Here is a 19,259-nt window from a genome sequence, read left to right on the forward strand (position 1 = left end):
TTGGAAGAAAGATAGAAGGGATGAGATGGAATGGGACAGGAAGATACATGAAAGCAAGAGAAATTCATCAAGAGGGGAAGTATAGATTTTCACAGGGAAATAAGGAGGAGTTATGGAGGCCAAAGAACAGCAAAAGGCCAAAAGTACAATGTTGAAAGACTGCAATAGATAGCAAGGGGGTAATGACGAAATGCAAAGCTTTCATTTCTCAGTTCATCTGAGTCAGAGTGCTAAAAGGTGCCAATATTATAAATGTCAATAAATAACCAACCCAGATGAATGAGACAAATATAAGCAGTGATGAAGTCAAATGAATGTAACCATAGTGAGTTATATTCATTCAATAAGCAGTCATCCCAACAACATCAACATGACAAGTTTAGAGCTCTGTGCAGCAGCTAATAATTCACACTGAGTAAGATCAGGCATGCAAGCTCATAGATTTGGTACTTTGGATGGATGCATGCAGGTGTAATGTATTTGATTTATTAAATCTGTGCTGGTGTTGAAGGAATGTCAACTCCCAAACACTGCAAAACGGCTAACCAAAGCTTACAATGTATTGTGCACAACCAGTCTCAGTAAGCAAACAGGTTCCACCCTAAGCCGACCTTTAGCCACAATCCTATGTCACAATTTAACCACAGAACCAATCAGAATTAAATTATCATGTTCTGCTGATGTTCTCTTTATTTCAATCCATAAGAAAAAAACATGGGAAGACATTGATGTTTTCCTGTATCATCCTCTTACCCCTACCTTTCTGTGTTCCATTGCAGTAGAGCAGAAAACAGTAAAGTATGTATCATGATTAAAAAGGAGTAAATGTTTAGAGGAGCGGATTTGAGAGGAAAATAAAATCCCTCAGGTTTTCTAAATACTCCTGGGACACACAGATTGTGGAGGTGAGGGAGAAGTTGGATAGATACAAACAGTTGTTGATGACAAGGATGCATGAGGAAGACAGAAAGATGGAGCAGAACTTTGATGGCTTTATCAGATGACCCAATCTGAACCTGCGGACTTAGATTTCAGAGGACTGAGGCTGCTGAATTTACTATGTGACCATATTTGCATATGCTCTGGTATTCCTAATTCACATATATAATCATAAACTACATGCTGAAAGAAAGATAGATTTTAAAAATGTATTGTGAAAGGAAATGCGTCACACATTAAAAAGTGACTGAACTTCTGTGCCAGAGCCAGAACTATCAGTAAAAAAATATTTTAGCAAAAAAAAAAAAAAATCAAACTAGTTTTCTTTTTGTTTACTGAAGCCCCAATTTGCAGCAAATATTTCAAGAAATGCACAACTTCATTATTATTACTACTACCATTATTAACATTATTTAGCAGCTCATGTTTAATTCAATATAAGGCTCACCAAAGATTTTTCTACAAATGGCAGAACAAAAAAAATCCAGTCCACAGATTCTGACTGGGCCAGATTTCCTGGAGCTACAGATGTGTTTCTCACTTGTAGTGCTAATTCCTAATCTTCTAAGTTAAAATTATTATAATGTGTGACTTTTAAGACGTGAGGGAATGTGTGTTTGTAAGTTTAACAAAGGTTAGGTATTGTACCCTCCTATGTACCAGTTCTGCGGTGTTACTCACGTATGTGTTGGGGTCCTGAGCTTGGGTTTTGGGCAGAGGGGAGTCACAGTCAGGGCTGTAGTGTTCACAAAAGTCATATGCTGCCTGGGGGTTGGAGGCGATTAACAGCTGCTGGATGTCTCCCTGTGGGTAAAAAGCAGACATAAGTAGTGATATAATAATTTCATACGACCCAATTCAAAGCCATTTCAAAGAATTTAATTTGTGTGATGAAACGTAGTACAGACATGCTGTAATCATAGAGAGTACAACCATTTCCCTAATACTTTATATCCAGACCTGGAAAACTTCCTCATCAAGTAGACGAGCTCCAAACACGGTGATGCCGTTGGTGTCAACCTCAGCATTGTTGCCTCGGGCCAGGGGACGGGTCATCTTCTTCTTACAGTCCAGCAGCAGTGTCACATTTTTCTTTGAAACAGAGAAAGCGATCCGGTGCCACCTACAGACGAGCAGGAGGAATAGCAACACACATGACCAAAGACATAATTATATACTGCTCAAAAAAATAAAGGGAACATTTCACTTTAATTTTGTGTGTGGCTCCAAATCCAGGCCTCCACTGGTTAATAAATTTGATTTCCATTGATGATTTTTGTGTGATTTTGTTGTCAGCACATTCAACTTTGTACAGAACAAAGTATTCAATGAGAATATTTCATTCATTCAGATCTAGGATGTGTTATTTGAGTGTTCCCTTTATTTTCCTGAGCAGTGCATATTAAACTAAGACATCAACAAAGATACTATTTCTAACCTCACAGATAAGTAAGTAACATAATTTCAACTAGTCACAAACTGGTTGCTGCTGGTTACTGACTTGCCATCAGCCAGGTTGATGCCTCTGAAGAGTGGGTAGTCCTCAGGAGCTGGTTTGCCATGCTGGTCCTCATAAAGGAAAACAGGTGAGCGACCCAGTTCAATGCCCAACTGCTGGATCCCCTGCTCACTGTAGATGGAGAGGAGGAAGGCCTGCAGACCAGCCTGGGGCTTGATCAGGGTCATGATGGAGAAATTCTCCGGGAAACGACCTTAAACGGAAAAGATGCACAAAAACTAAGAGAAATGCAAAAAAAAAAACAGAAGCAGACCAAGTTGACATGAATCTTAAAATTAAAGTCAGGGGAGAGGTACCTCAAGATCAACACAGATCAGAAAGTGAAGCTGGCATCAAGATATGAGCTCATAATAACAGGCGGCGACAGCCAGAGAAAGAATGCTAAGCAGAACCAAAGCTAAAAATCAGCTTCAGGGATTTCTTCATATAACCACATAAGTGGCACTTTCTGTTTTCATACGTTGCTCCATAGTGTCAGGCAAAAATCTTAAAGTAACGTGTTGAAATCTTTCCACAAAACTGACTTAACTCCAACACAATAATACATAATTATACTAGAAGTAATTCAGCACAAAGGACACACAGCAGCTCCTGTAAAACTAAGAATGTGAGTTTGAGGCACAGCAAACTGTAATGAACGATAGGAATACGTTCACATAAAATTTATAAAATTAAAAACTATATTATTGTACAGGAAATTACTTTACAAAACATAACGTTTACTTACCTGTTTTGAAGATACAAAAGCAACTATACTCGACGCTTTCTCAAGTGGAAAAACAGTTAGCTTGTTTTTCCATAGTTAGCTTTCCACTGCGTTAGCAAAAAATTAGCGACCAATATCATCACTAGTTAGCCAAAAGAACGACTTAAAAAATAATAAAAATGTTGCTAACATTTGCTATATTAGTACACATACAGACAAACTGAACAAAACCCCCAAACCCGTCAATTATTGAAGAGCTTAACTCAAGCTAATTGAGAGTGAAAGTTAGCATGGCTTGAAGTTGCCGACTGTCGGCGTGAAGATGGTTGTTAAAAATGTGGAGAATAAAATCATAAAATCAGTTGGGCTATTCCCTATTTTGTCTCAAACAATTAAAAATAATGCATTTACTGACGTTTCAATATCAACTGAAAATGAGTTTAGCTGACATTAGTTAAAAAAAAGGGGGGGAAAAGTGTGTTTTACTTTCTGTACTTGGTTATATTTTAATTTTATTTTATTTTTCTTATTTTTTTCAAAATATATGACCAGGATAATGTAGGTATATCAGTGACTCAATGTTTCTGACAAAACAGTGACAGATTACCAATAAATAAATAATTAATGTGTTAGCAACAGAGGAGTCCCAGTGATAGTTTTTTCTCCTTTGTTTATTACTGCAGCTCTGATGTGCCTTTATTCCTGCTACATTAAAAATGTGTAAAACATTAAGAGTGTCTCTGAATATTTACATTTTGATTATTTATAGGGTTGTGGGGAAATCATTACAGTGGTTCCTTGTTTAGAAAATTACAAATCTGGTCAACCCAAAGCTTACCTGAGAAGAGCTGCTTGGTGGGGGCAGAGATCTGGGCCTTCTTGGTGATACGGTAAGCATGATCAGGGCTGCTGGAGCGACGGGATGTGCAGAAGCCTGGGACTTTCTTCACACCCTCAGGGAGAGAGGGAACCTGCAGAGCACGCAACACATCCACTGGATCTGAGGAGGACGAGAAATAAAGAAAGACATTCAATTCATTGCTTTGGGATGGTAAGAGATTTCTTTAAGCAGCAGAAATATAGTTATAGGCAGGGACAGCAGTGTGATTATTAAAATGATACTGCAAGTTGTTTATCAAGCCACTTGAGAATGCCCTTAAAGTGTCTACTACTGCACATACACTGTATTTAAATTGTAAAAAGAAAGCGCTGCTCTGTTGGAGCAGATGGGCAGGAGTCCAAGCCGTATATATGAACCAGAGCAGGGTGGGTTAGCAAAACTCAGTTACAGATAAACCAGACAGTGCTCTATATTCTGCTCACATTCTTCAAGCAACTGGAACAAGAGGCTGCTGATGTGATGCTGCTGCAGAGTCAACTGAATATTCATCCGACACTGGCATATAACAGTTTTACCTTACTTATGCACCTAGTAGAGAGATTCATACACATTCAAAATAAGCAGAAAACATTTTAATTTGACATATTCATTTATATATAAAAAACAGAGTGAACAGCCAATCTAACATCCTGTCCTCACTTTCAGACACAGCTCAGCCTGCCGGTTTCTCCACACTTTGGTTTATTTTGTTGACTTTCTCATATTGCTCAAAAGCATTATGACATAATGCAAAACTGAGATTAGAAGAAAAAAACACACTCCAAAAACATGACATTCAGATATAAATCTCCTTAAGTTGTCCTTAGATATGAGTTTGTGGTGCGTGACTGGATGTGTAGATTATGTTGCATGTTGAAAATCATGAGTAGTTTTTGTTGTTCATTCAAAATAGTATTTACTATAAATTTCTTTAACAATGCATGCATGCAGACCAATGTTTTTTTTGTTGTTTTGTTTTGTTTTGCTGTGGTTCTAAAACAAAACGAAAACCTCAAACATGCCTAAAATTAAAAAAAGAAGTCATTTGTTGACAAGTTCTTTGGTGATGCAGCTATGCAGCTGGAACCTCTGCTCACATTTTCCCAGATTTAGTCATCAGGCTCCCTCAGCTTGTGTTCCAGTGACCAGTGAGTCAGTTTCATTGTTCACAGACAATAAAAAATAATTTATAGGAGGCTATAATTTAGTGTTTTCCATAATAAACTTGTAAAGTCAGTGAACCATGCGCTGGTAAAATTTAAAAAGCAAAAATATTTATAGTTAAATCATGCAATAGTACTCCTTTCACCAATGCTTAATACATTGAGCAAAGTCAAACTGCAGAGAAGCCACATTTAAGATGCCTTGTGTGCCAGTCAGGTGCAAACTTTTATTTTGTTGTATTTGGTGAAAAGTAAATGAACAAACCCAAATAAAGAACTTTTCTAAACTAAAAGTAAAACATGCTCAGTTCAGTAAATTCTTCTGGTAATCAAAGTCTGAAAGCTCCAACTATGAATAACAGACGACTTTTCAGAAAACATGTAAAACTGGCACAAATTCAATGACCTTTTAACAAAATGGATCTTCAAGCACATCAGTAACAGAAATAAATACTAGGTTAAAAATACTTTTTAAGAGTGTGTTAATGCACTTTCAAAACAATCCCTTGGTACCAAATGTGACACTTTGTTGTTTTTGTTGCTAGCAGTGGTAACACCCAGAGTTAACAGTTTGTCATATAATCCCACAGAAGGTCATGTTTATTCAGACTGGTCAAATGGTGCATTCATATTACCTCTGGGTGTCCAGACCACAGTCTATTAATGTCACTGTGCATCAGAGAGAGAAGGGAAATGGAGGAAAGTAACAGGAAGCAACAGGGAGGAGGAGCAGGTGAAGGTAAGAGGTACTGGACTACAGATAAGGCTGTCCCATCCAGAAACCTTCTCAGAAAATCAGTTTGGAAGTAAATTTTAGCAGAAGGGAGTTAAGAGAAGGTGCAAACAGGATAATAGAGACCATTGCAAGGAGAGAAGGAAAAGACATTGAATTTAATTAAATAAACTTTCTTCTTGGATTTCTGATAATAATAACGCCTAAACAGAAAATTAAGCTTCTGAGTCCATTTAGCCACAATTTATTCTCAAACTTTAAAGATGGAAAAAAAAAAATCATTATCATCAGGGAACACTGTTGAAATAAAAGTAGGGAAAGCAATAAGAGGAAGCGGTTGGGAAGGAAAGCTCATGCCAGGTTAGAGTGAGTGTGTGTTTTGTGGGGGGGTCAGTCAGTGACAGTAGACAGTGTGGTTCTGTGATGGCAGGATACTGGATCAGATTGCACCCTGAGCTCCCCCAGTACGTCCAGTACAATGCGCTGCTCTGTTCCCCCGTTCCCAGCCCAGCTTAAGTCTGCAGCCCTTCCTGCCTGAAGGACCACAATCACGACAAAAACACACCCTGAAAAAAGAATAACACACAGAGCAGCAGAGGTACTCACAGCGCAGGCGGCAAACCGCGCACTTATACACACCTCACGACACGAGGGGTGGCACAAACGAAACTAGACAAGCTGGGAAAACACCACTGAGGGGCATAAACTTTCCTTCACCACATTCTGCTTCCTCAGTGTCTTTTAGCATGAAGACTCACAGATGGCTTCAACCATTTGATGCAGGTGTGGCCCAATTACACTGCTGTCATTAAGACAGGAAACAGGGCTCTGAGGCATGAGAACAGTCATAACCAGAGCTGGATGTAAAGATTACAGTAGCTTGTATGAACACCAACCGACAAGGGATTCGGCTGAGGTTTAACAGAAGCAACTATTTTTGTCAAGAAAATTCCAAAACAGGACACCTGACTCACACTGTTCTCATTTAACGCTAACCCCTTGACACTAAAAGCACTTTCAGATTACAAAGCGCTGCTTTCACACATCATTATTTAGTTTTAAAACATTTGCAGGGCTTTCTTGTCTGGTACACACCCAGCAATTCACATATCAGTGTAAATGTCAGCTTTAGCTTGTTTTCCCAAGGCAAAGTAAAATGTGGAAAATCCAGGATTTAAAAATAGGCATTCAGTTGGAGAAGAAATGCCTATTCCATAAATTTAATTATTCTTTAAGTTGACCTTTAAGAGGTTTCCAGGTGGGATCTAAAAGCAATTCAGAACCATCAACCTGGAAGACCAGGGTGTCCCTTCTAGCTTGGACTTTTCCCCTCATCCTTTTTGACAAGTTGAACACACAAAGTCCCACACAGCAGAGTTCAGAGGAACATAAATCACAAAACCTCTGCTCCTCAGAGGTCTTGTGGACATAACTACCAACACACTTAAAGTGTAATAAACTCACATGTAGCACGTGTACAGTAGAACCCTGTGTTATAGGGTGGTTCAGTCTTTCAACATGTGACCCAGACTGAAACAGTCCTGTCTCTTTAACACTGTAATCCTGTAAGTGATGCAGAACCTGAAACAACTCAACACTCAGAGCCCAAATTAAGCTCAATTACAACCAACATGAGAAGCACGTATACTCTAAAACGAGGTGGTGCTTTAAGATCCTGATGTTCAGAGAGCTGTAGTTACTGCTAACGGCCACTAGATGGAGCTGAAATAAATATAACTAACAGAGTAGACAATTAGAGAGGACAATCAAAGCCTGTGGAAACTGAGCATAATGCTGCAATTACTCATACAAAGTGTTTACATATTCAGACTGTGAAAGCAGCTGACTGCAGTGACAAATAATCAGCGCTAAAGCAAAAGAATTAGAAACTATTGGGACATGTTCAGTAGTTTAGAAAACATAAAGCTCTTATTTTTACAATATAGCAGGTGCTGTGCACAGATTTGATCTTGTATGTACATAATGTCAAAGAGCTTCATTTCTGAAAGACAGCTACACAATTGGACTTGCCCTTGTGAAACACACATAAGATCCTCAACAACATCAGATTAGAAACTGACATAGTGAATGTGTCGCTTCCAGCTGAACAGATCTAATAGAACAAAACTAGCTAACCCAAAGGGACAACATCTTCACCCCCCGATGGGACTGGGATGCTCTGCGCTGCAGGTTTTATGTGTGATCATTGTGTACTAGCATACCTCTCTACTTGTGTATTCTGTTTGTCTCTGTGTGTGTGTGTGTGTGTGTGTGTGTGTTCTCTTTCCTTTTCTTGCACAGCTTTGACAAATACCAGACACACACTCCAGCCGACACACTGACCCCTAACCTCTCACCTTTACACAACAACCGCTTTGTTAGACACCCTGAGCAAGTGAAATGTGTTATATTTACAAGACATCAACACACAAGCAAGCAAATTTATCTTTGCTCTCTGTCTCAGTACTTCTCAGCCTCACAGACACTCATATGAGAAAAGGAAATTAAAGCAGATTGAAAAGTTAAAAAGCAGGCATAAAGACTTTCATATTGAAAACAAAATTTAAGAAATAATTTTAAATTTAATTCCACTTGTTCCTCAGGCACCAGCTGCTCCTCCGTCCACCCAGAAAACCACATCGCTAGAAAATATGCAGCGCTCAAACTGCAGGTTATAATTTTCAACATGAACCTCTATAGTTATGATTTATTTATAATGTCTTGAGTACCAAGACAGTAACATGTATAATGAGTTTCCATGCAAGACAAAGAGAAAGCTTTTAAAATTTAGGTTATTGGTTTAAAGTCGAGGTTTGGGTTTGTCGGTGTGGGTTTGCTGACTTTCAGCAATGTTTTCTGCAGTGTGGGAAGAGAAAAACATTCAAACAGAAAAAAAAACTAAGGAAATCCACAAAAAGAAAAACTAATGTATTTTGGATTTGTGTAAAAGTGATGTGGTTCTGATCAAAAAAAGGAAAGAAATTAAGGAAAATGTGCAAACCAGAAAGCAGATGAATGACATTAGCTGTTAAAGAACAACTGAAAACAAACTCAGCTGTAAAGGACCAATTAAAAGGAACTTCAGCTGCACGTGAAAAGCAATGTAGTTGCCTTTTTTATGTGTTTATTACATATATATGTGTGAAAATGTTTCTTCTAAAATGGACAAATTAAAAAAAACACCGAAGCATCCATGACATCTAAAATTTGCCTGTCACATTTTCCATGTTTCAACCCAAATTCATATTTAGGCTTTATCTTTTGCTGTTTATTCTATGTTTTTAAGCTCTTGTCTCTACCTAATATATTAAATGATGGATCTGTCCCTGAAGAGCCAATTTATACTGTACTGCGCTTCTCTGGCAGCCTTTATGTGGCTTTTGCCAGTGTGCATTTGCTCCACTGATGATGCCATGCCGGACTGTTGTGTGGTTTCTGGACTGCAGGCCGCAGGCTCAGTTTGGATCTGAGGGAGGATCCTGACACCACAATGCCAGCATGGGACCAGGGTCCCCCGACCAGGGAGAGAATGAGTGCTTCCCTGCTCTATACCATCATATGGACCGCATATTTAGCAAAGACACAAATTAGAAACTACACTGATGATGGTGATTATGATAAATGATAAGCAGAAAAAGCAGCTCAGTTATGTCTGCATTTACTGCAAATACGGGAAACTCTTTAAGTCTCAAACACTATAAAGCTCTTTATGATGGCATGGTGAAAGGTTGAACTATTTCACATTAGAAGAAGTTAGAAAACAAAGACACAAGTTTTTATTTAAAAAATCTGACAAAAATCTGTATCTGATGAAAAGTCCAAAAAGAAGAAAAAAAAAAAGTTTCCAATCAAAGCAGAAACTAAAAGTTCCCAAAGTTTGGAACCAATTAATACTTACAGGTCTTATTCTCACCCATCTACTGAAAATTCACCAGTCAAGCAACTGATATCTTCTTTAAGACGAATCCTGACTTTCATGAAATGCAATTAGAATACATGAAAAGGCTTCACTTTCTGGTAGTCGTGCTCACAGTGAGATGTTTTAGTGTGGAAATCCCCACATCAGCAGTACTGTGAGATTTCTGAGATGTTATTGGTGCAGCTTAGCTGCAACAAGAGACCTGAGCCTGAGCTGGGCTTGAGTAGTTGGGACACGTTGTGTTCTGGTAAATAATAACATTAACATGATGATGCACCTGTTTGCTTGTGGACATTATTTCTGAATAATTTAATCTAAAACAACGACATATGGAGTAAAAATGTAATATGTAAATTGTGTACCAAACAGGAAAACACATATACGGAAAGCCATAAATACTTTCTGTTTCATTCCAAGGATCTTGTTCCGACACAAACAAAATATCATCAGAATTTATGTCTAAATTTTAAAGTTAAAAAGAAATAACACAAGGTAGTACTAATATAAAGCCCTTCCTTGACTTTAAGGTTATTTTAAACAAGTTTGAACCAGCTGCTGATACACGGTGTTCGTTTCTCACACAGTTCCTACTGAGCAAACTGAGATCAACTCATAATCCTTATAAAAACTATCAGCTTTCAAGATAAACTCAGAGGAATGTTGTTTCCTCTAAATGTTAGTTTATACTTAAAGGTTTCTGCATCACCAGAAGTAGGTAATTAATTTCAAGTGCTTCCCTGCAGCTCTGCATCGTGAAGAGCAGCTCTTTCTGTGGAAGTCTGAACACACAGCAGACTGAAGTGATGTCTGGAAAAACGATGTACATTAAGATTTAATGTAAAAATGCAGCTGGGCTCTGCGCCCTCCTACATTGACTTCCTTGAAACAGAAAATAGCAGCGACTGGGAATAGCAACTTATGCAGACAGTCTGTCATTATAAAGCTGGCACGCTCGCCTGCCGTCGTTGTACATCTTCTGCTGAAACACAAAGTCTTGGAGGAATCCAGTCAGACAAACCACCAAATCATCACCTATAAAACCAAAGGAAAACAGAACAGCGATCTTCCGCTCCCTGTCTTCCTTCAAGTCTGCATTTTTAATGCGGTTTTGTCTGAAAGATGCCTTTAAAAGTTTACATTTTGAGGCGATGTCATGGTTTACAGCTGAGGCCTGAGAGGTGTTAAATCATATCTCTGCTTTGACTTCTGTGTGATTTAGCTACAGCTACCATCTGAGTCTGCTGAATTATTGAGAAAATGATGGAGAGCAAAGTCTTGGTTCCTGAAGCAAAATGATGCCTATAGAGTGCAAAAATTAAGAAACTCTTAATGAAAATAAATCCTTGTGACAAATGAAGTTAGCCAGAGTTCAGACATGCAAGCAATTACATGCTCTATTTTTATAAAGTGTGTGGACTCGTTGACACTAATTAGCACATTAAGACAGGCTGTTTGCCATGAACTTCCAACCACCCTGTTTTCACAGATGTAACCCCACAACCAAAAATAATACCTTTATAGCAAATTTATGGCTGAGGTAAAGCGGACGTTTTTCATTCCTGATGAAATCTGAAGAAAAGAAATAATTCACTCAGTGCCTGGAAGACTAAATCCAGGGCAAAGCGTTTTAATAATATCTGGTTTGGAAAAGGTTTTAGAAATGGGCTGTTTGGAGTCTTAAAACAGGAAAAACAGACTTGTTTGTGCTTCATGTAGGCTACAGATGTTGGTTCGTAACATTTTTTGAACAATGTAACCAAATTTAGCTGCCCACTGTTGCCACATACTTGCTCTGTTGAAAGATTTCTGCAAGGTACTAGATACAATCCACTGGGCTCTGTGAATTAAATCACACTTTATCATTTGGCATTAAAGAAACAACTGGTTTCCATTATACTGTGCATTATTACAATTTCTGTATAAAAATAATATCCATTGTAAATATTTGTTGAGGATAAGTATGTGATTGGCTAGGATTATAAAAGAAAAACCCTTTAATCCTAATTAAGTTTATGTTGCAAACAGTCAGATTTTTATTGGGTCTAGCAAGGGTTTAGATTAAACCTTTGGGAATGCATGGATCCCTTCTGACTGCCAGATGAAGTGCCACATTGCCAAAAGTTCAGAAAACGTGACTCAGGGCACAAAATTAGGGCCTGCAAATTGGAACAAGTCAGCTAACAGGCAGGTCATGGTTGAGGAAATTGAAGGATGGACCGATGTGAATCATGAAAGGAGCAGGAATCCTTGGGAAAACGATGATAAAGCAGTGGAAAATGAAAGGGACAAGGTTAAAAATGTCAGGTTTGGTCACATGTCACCAGGAGAAGCTTTGAATACCACACACTTCCACACAGTCACAGGAATGAGCTGTCAAAGCCCAGCTCTGCTTCCAGATATAGTAGCTCCATTCATCAGCAGCAGCTCAGAGAATACGAAGGAGAGGAGGGCTGTGTTGTTATGTTTAGTCAGACTGAGACAGGCTGCCCTTTGAGGAGCCTTCTGCTTTGAAATGAGGCTGAGGAACATCCATGTCAAGCAAATATTGCCCTCTGAATTTCTCCTCTTTAGAACAAAACCCGGCTTTCATAGCTGTCTGGTTCCGCTGCTCTCTGGATGGTTGTAACTTGTCCATCCCTCCTCTTTTCCTTCTTTCTCCCAGAGAAGAATGAATAAACATGTGAGATTCTGACCACTTTTTTCTCTATAAAGGGCTTTCACTGCCTGGGTGGGGCGCTATCATAATTTACACCCACATCTGCTGCTGCGCCACAATGAGCTCACACAACACGTGAGCTTTTGTCCAGGATCAAAAACGCTCTTACAGGTAGCAGGAAGGTTTAAATACCTTAAATACTCCTTTATTCCTTCCCTTCTATAAGGAGCCTTTAAGCTGAAAAACGCAGCCAGCCTGACTCGGAGGCACACAGAGGCACATTCACTCATGAAGCATACATTTCCACACCCTGAGCTGCGAGAAAACATCCATAGCTTACATATGCACAAACAGAACTGTACAAAGCACACATAGACCTGCAGACACTATAAGCTTTCAGTCCCAAACCCCTGCCACTGAGGTGCTCCGCAGCATAGCAAGCTATTCATAAAAAGTAAAAATGTCTCAGGCTTCTGCCTCCAAAATACACATGGGAGACCAGAAGGGCCAATCTGGTGATCTCTGACTGAAAACCCGGCCAAAGAAAGCAGGTTTAAAAAAAACTGTCCAAGCTACAGCATCTGATTCTCCAAACTACCTGAACAATAAGAAAACCTATTTAACCACTGAATCGGAGCTTTCAAAGAATAGCAAGAGATGAGAACAAACCCGACTTTGATGTTTAGAAATCTACTTTTTGTATAAAATAGATTCAGCCAAATGATCATTTTAATCCATGTCTTGGATTAAAATGAGCACTTAGAGTTGCTCATTTTAGACTCAGGTGAATAAATGGGTTCTCTGTCTAAAAAAGAACCCAAAGACGACTAGCGGTGCATCAGGGAACTGCTCTGCATACAGATCATTCCAGGGCCAATTAATCTGTAATCTATGGGAGAGAAGAGACAGGAGGGGATCTGAAATCTGCACAAAAATTAGCACACAATGTAAAATCCTAAACTGGAAACTTCTAATGGATCCAGCTAGTTTGTATAAAAAATACATAGTTTCGATACTGATCAGATATTTACTGATAAACCATCTGAGCATGTAGGAATGAAATCCCTCCTCCTTAAACAACCACAGGCCGTAATGGACGGACTGGTGAACAGGCTGAACTGGCAACATCCAACCAACTAGGCAGGGTCCAGTTGGCAGCTTCCATGATGCAGAATCAACATATTTACTTGCATTACAAAAATAATGTAAGAACATGAAGTTCAGGAAGCAAACATCTAAAGAGGCAATAAAAACAGATGTTAGCACTATTCTTCCCGAAGCTCCTTTCTGGAAGACGTGCAACAGTGTAAATTTCTGCATGTAAAAAAATAATGCTTTCAGATAATCATGTAACGCCATGAGAAGCTAAAATAGTAAAATAAATCCAGATAAAAAAGTTCAAAATATTTAAAAATCTTGCTTGGGAGACATTTGAGCAAAGTGTCTGCAGGATTCAGTGGGACAACACCTGCAGGCTGCAGACTCTCTGAGTGAGAAACCATGTCAGGAATAATTAAACAGTTTTATTAACATGTATGAATTTTATATTATCTGATTTTCAATCAAATATTCCAGGTAATAGTCATTTCCTAAACTTTATTAATAATCTTTACTTGTATAATAACTGTTCAACGACTTAAAGCTGGCATCTTTGGTATAAAAAGCTTTGCAGATTAATCAGAAAACAGCATTTATATTTCTTGTTTTTTTTCAATATTTTAAATTTCACATAAAATTTATCCTGAAAACTGACTAATTTTACGAGATTCGTTCATAAAACTATTAAATTTAACAAATAAACGAGAGTTTGGTCCAATCATGAGCTCAGGAACAGAGCAGGAATCTCCCTGGGAGGATTTGGGAATTTGACCTGTTGGTGCACAAAGCATAAACTTCACGACTTAAACCTGTCGGACTCTGCGCAACAAATACCAAAGAGGTTTACATGTTTGGATACTGTGGGGCCCACCGTAACGGGGTATTGTTTACCACATTCTTTAGGGGGTCCGCAGAGCAGCATGTCAGGTGCGCCGATAATGGATGAAGCGGGTTTTCATTACGCAGTTAATCCAGTGAGATATGACAAGAATGAAGTTTAGGGATTAAAATGTAGATATGTGTGACTGAGGAGTGTGCTCGGGTTTTGATAAAAAGCGCAACATACAGCACCAAGAATATTAAGAGTCTCTGTCTTACCTGCCCGAGCCACGGTGGTCTGGCACAGGATGAGCGCCACAGTCACCAAGGCGAAGGACGGGAAGCCGATGCGCCACGGTCTCCGCTTCTTCCGGAAGGGACAGTCTCGAATATCCATAGCGTTGCGGAGGTTTGGCGGCCTGACTGAGATGGAAGTGCAGGATAAGGTGGATGTTATCCTGTCACAGAAAGCCAGCCGTGGAGCGGAGAACCGACTGAACCTTCCGTGAGGCAGCAGACAAAAAGGCACGCCTCTGGAGAGACGTCTTCACCTTTCTCCTGGAGACGTTCCTGGATGAGATACCAATGTTTAAGTTGATGCATAAAAAAAAAAACCTAAACACAGAACGGGGTTTGGGGTTAATAAATATAATTGTAACGTTTAACCCCTTGGTGCTAAAACCCCATTGAGTCAGATTGGGTACGAGTACCCAAAGTGGAGAGTAGAAGAGAGAGACCTGGAATGACTCTCTCTCTCCCCTTTCTCTCTCTGTCTCTCTCCCCTTCTTTACTTCCTCACAAGAAGAGTGAAAGTGTGTGTATGTGTGTGTGTGCAAATGGAATGGGAGAGAGAGAATGGTACAGAGGCAGAGGAAGGTGAGAGAGGGCGTGCGTAATTGCGCGCAGGGCGCATGTAGATATAAAAGAGTATCACTGAGACGTACAAATATTCATCTGACAAGCACAATTATGCTGCATATCTTATGCGGTTTCGGAGGTTGATGAGTTACCGCTGACAGTGAAAGAACTTAATGTTTTCGTCTGTGATTCTGCTAAAAATCACAATTTACCGAAAAAGTGTTGTGAAGTTTATTTTAATTCTCTCTACCTTCGTTTATTCCCAGCTAAAACCAACAAGGTAAGCTGCAGCTGCCAGCTGGAGCGACACGAGGAGCAGATTTGACTGAGTGTTGAGCCAACCAATCAGAAGTCTGTCCGCACAATTAACCACGCCCCTTTCATCACATCAACGAGACGTCTGCTGTAACTGTAATAAAATAACAGCTCAGGTTCAGGGATGTAAAAATGAGGAGAATGCTTAAAAATCATAGCCACAGTCTTGTCTTGATATTTTATAGATTTTTATAAATTAATTTTATGACATAAACAACGATGTTATCTTGGTGAAATGGTTTATTTAGATTTTAATAAAAATGTTTATGGTAACAGAGGACATTTCATTGACTGAGGATTTATATATAATTCTGGGTTACCTTTCTTTTTTCCACCTCAAATATTGTATTTAAGTTTTATTTTAAGTTGTTTTTTAATGTTCTTTTGTTATTATTATTATTATTATTATTATTATTATTATAAGACCATTTAAACAAATGCGTAATAATAATACAAACAATAGTAATTATTAGTAGTAAAAGGACTTACTTACTTAGAGTGCTTTAGGAAAATTAATCTAAAGTTTTTGCACTGGATCTGATGAGCTCTCATGTCGACAATATTCCCTCTGGTCTCTGTGTGCAGAACGTCTATTACATGGAAATAAATTGAAAGATAAATGAGCAGAAATAACAAGCTGTCAAGTAACTGATTGTTATAAGAATCAGACTATTGCGATGTAAACTTCAATCTAAAGACGCATTCCTTTAAAAGTGGATTTCAAATCCATACCTGCTGTAAACACTTTAAAGAACCATGTATGTTCAAAGTCCCAGTATGTGCCCTGATGTCTGGCTTTTAAACGGCTCTGCCTCCACAAAGCCCATGGTTAGTCACTTTCTTTGACTGCAGACTTCACATCCAGAAAGCCGTAATTAACCATAATTATGCCTTGATGCTCTATACCACTCACTCCTTCTCACCACCTTCTCATTTCTTTCCCCATTTGTGTTTTATTTTCTGAGGGGTGTGTTTGCAATCTGTGGTACTTTCCAAGATAACTCCCTGACTATAATTCAGTCTGGGGGCTTAGCAACAATAGAAAAACTGTAAAGACCAAAACAGAAAAAGTATAACTGGACTTTACAGTGGGAGAGTAAGAATGGCATGTAAACAAAATCAGAAAATCTTCTCTGCAGAAGCATTATTCTGGTGACATTATAATATAAAACAAGATGATAAGAAACCTAAATTAGTGTTGCTTTGTTTTTATGAGGGCAGGGCAGCTGAACTCATGATTCTTGGATTTGTAGAAAGTGTTTGATGTCGTTTGTTAAATATTTGGTCATAGATCACTGCATTTAATGATTCTGGTTCTGCTGCAGATCTCTTCCTGTTAACAGGGAGTTTTCATCATCCGGTGCCTCCTCCTTGCACAAAATGCAGACCTGAAATAAATAGAAAGAAATAGTAGAAAATTTGTCACAATTTTGCAATTTTTAGATGTTGGTGCGCCAAACTGGCTTGAATTTGAGCAAATAAACAGAAATGTGGACTAAGCTAAAGTTCTCAGAGGTTATTTCTGCTGTTATCCAAATATTTGTGGACTTAAACAACAAAAATATGTGCAAATAAAAATTACATACTCAAAAGCGCCTGTTAGCATTGTTCTAGAGGTAAGAGTTATTTTTCTTTCACAAACAGGGAATCTTTATTCAGATGCTATTTTCTACTTAACAGTATTTACATGAAATCAGAAGAGGTAGAGTCTCTCCCCCTCCATGTGTCAGCTTTATTTTTTTGGTTTTCTGGACACACTGGACTGAGTGTTTCGTTTTGAGGACAGCCTGTTTGGTTCTAGCCTCAATTTGCTCTGAAAGAAGACACCACAGGCTGCAAAAGGAGACACCCCAGGGGACATCTGCGGTTTATGTTTGTTCTGGATTTCGCATGTTAAGCGTGTGTGTGCAGTTTCTGGCAGTAAATTCACCATCAAAGCTGTATTTTAGTTTAGCTGTAGTTTAACCGAGAACATGCAGAAACCTTGTTTATTGACCAGGAAGTCAAGAATCAACGACTAGTGGAGATTTTAAATTCCTCTCTGCTTTTCAGACAGTAAATAAATGCACCATTGATTGAAGTGATATCACTAAAAATATCATATTTGATTAAATTGTGCTGCTGATTGAGTAGGAATACTTTGGGGGGAAACAGAAAGCAAAATGTGGCAGGAAATAAAGATTTCTTCTGATTTTATTCTTCCAGTAAATTTCTTACTCCGACAAACTATGTTAGAAGGAAATTTACCATTAGCCAAGTGCATGTGGTGCCATATTCCAACTTGTATATTGTTGCTTTACTTATCTTAATGGTAGAAAGTCTTAGATCTGGCTCTAAAAATCAAGGAACACACAATTTTCTGTGATGTCAGTTCACAAAAGCTGTAATTTCAAGAACCTTTACAAGGCAAACTGGTCCGGGTCATCTCCAGTAACTCAAAAAAATCCAGTTAATTCCAGTGTAATCCAGTCAAATCACAGACTTGGGTATAAAAGTAGTGAATAATGAACGTCATCGTCTATAAAATCACACGGCTACTGGCAAATGTTGCCGACAGGTTGTTGCTTCAGACTCTGGCTGGTAATAAAACATCTTTTGATTGGTCTTTTTATAAGATTATTTGATGAATTCATTTACATCAATTTAATATTTCAGTATTAGAGTTTTATTGCTGTCACAGTCAGCAGAATAAAAACAATTAGACTTAAAAGCTTTGTCAGTTCGGATTCAGTCTATTTCCTCCAACATGTCCCCACCATTAGCCATATCCTGCACAAAGCAGGATGCCATTCGCAATAGTAGAGCGTCTGCATAAAACTGCTGGGCACCTATCATAAACTCCAGAAAACGAGGAAAACACGTTTATCTCCACTGGCATGACTTCATCTGAAAACAGTGTAGCATATTTAAAAACCTGGAGCTGTTTGGTTTCAAAATACAGGTGCTCTCATTTGTTAAATCTGCCCCAAAATCTGGGATGCAGATTCAGGCCTCAGCTGTAAAATTAAGTTTCAATGTCAGCTGGGTGCAAATTAATAAAACCTTTTAATTAGTCAGGATGATATTTAAAGGCTTGGAGAACCCAGAGACCACAGTTTCCTTGAAGAAAACCTGCACCAGACGAAGCCTCCCATTAAAATGAATTCTCACAGTCATCCAGACCGACCCGATGCATCACACACTGTAATATCAAAGGGTGATTAGTGTGCAGCTGGCAGAGCGCCCTGGTGGGGCAACATCTGGGTCACTGGGAGCAGGAAACTCCTCAAGGATGGACGAGAGCGAGAGGAGAGTGTCTGCAGAGAGATGGCATCAGCTCGGCGAGATGGACCCAGCAAGTGCTTGTGGGCAGCTCTCTCTCTGTGTGCTATTTCCAAAAGAAGAACCTTATAATTACAATAAAGCAACCATATTATACAGCTGACTTCCTTGAAAAGTCTGTATTTTACAGGGCAGGGCCACAAACGCACACACACCCTGCTAGCCACAACACACTGAAATAGATCAGAGTCGGGGCTCGCCTGGGAGGAAACGGAGCGAAAAGGGAGTGGACTGATACAGTCGGTGCAGACAGAGAGGCCAAAGAGCGTGCATGTCCCCGTGTGATGAATACACACAGCGCTCGGAGTGGGAAAGATGCAGAAGGTGTGCTGA

The 19,259-nt window shown here is 39.0% G+C and overlaps 2 protein-coding genes across 8 annotated transcripts in view; one reads left to right on the forward strand and one right to left on the reverse strand.

Moving 5' to 3' along the window:
• Positions 1 to 15,213, reverse strand: part of col11a2 (collagen, type XI, alpha 2) — a 42,305-nt gene extending 27,092 nt beyond the window's left edge. For 3 of the 7 annotated variants that reach the window (XM_016677526.1, XM_016677527.1, XM_007564306.2), the window contains exons 1-5: positions 14,712 to 15,213; positions 4,003 to 4,164; positions 2,441 to 2,651; positions 1,900 to 2,062; positions 1,621 to 1,743 (exon numbers count right to left, since the gene is read on the reverse strand). In XM_016677526.1, the coding sequence (XP_016533012.1) occupies positions 1,621 to 1,743; positions 1,900 to 2,062; positions 2,441 to 2,651; positions 4,003 to 4,164; positions 14,712 to 14,829 (777 nt within the window). In that variant the 5' untranslated portion in view covers positions 14,830 to 15,213. The remainder of the gene's footprint in view (positions 1 to 1,620; positions 1,744 to 1,899; positions 2,063 to 2,440; positions 2,652 to 4,002; positions 4,165 to 14,711) is intronic. The other 4 variants (XM_016677530.1, XM_016677529.1, XM_016677528.1 and 1 more) reach the window with 2 other exon arrangements.
• LOC103146392 (H-2 class I histocompatibility antigen, Q9 alpha chain-like) overlaps positions 1 to 19,259 on the forward strand; it is a 285,415-nt gene that overhangs the window by 189,861 nt on the left and 76,295 nt on the right. The window lies entirely within an intron of this gene.

This window comes from Poecilia formosa, unplaced genomic scaffold (genome assembly GCF_000485575.1).
Source record: "Poecilia formosa unplaced genomic scaffold, Poecilia_formosa-5.1.2 Scaffold158, whole genome shotgun sequence".
Lineage (NCBI taxonomy): Eukaryota > Metazoa > Chordata > Actinopteri > Cyprinodontiformes > Poeciliidae > Poecilia > Poecilia formosa.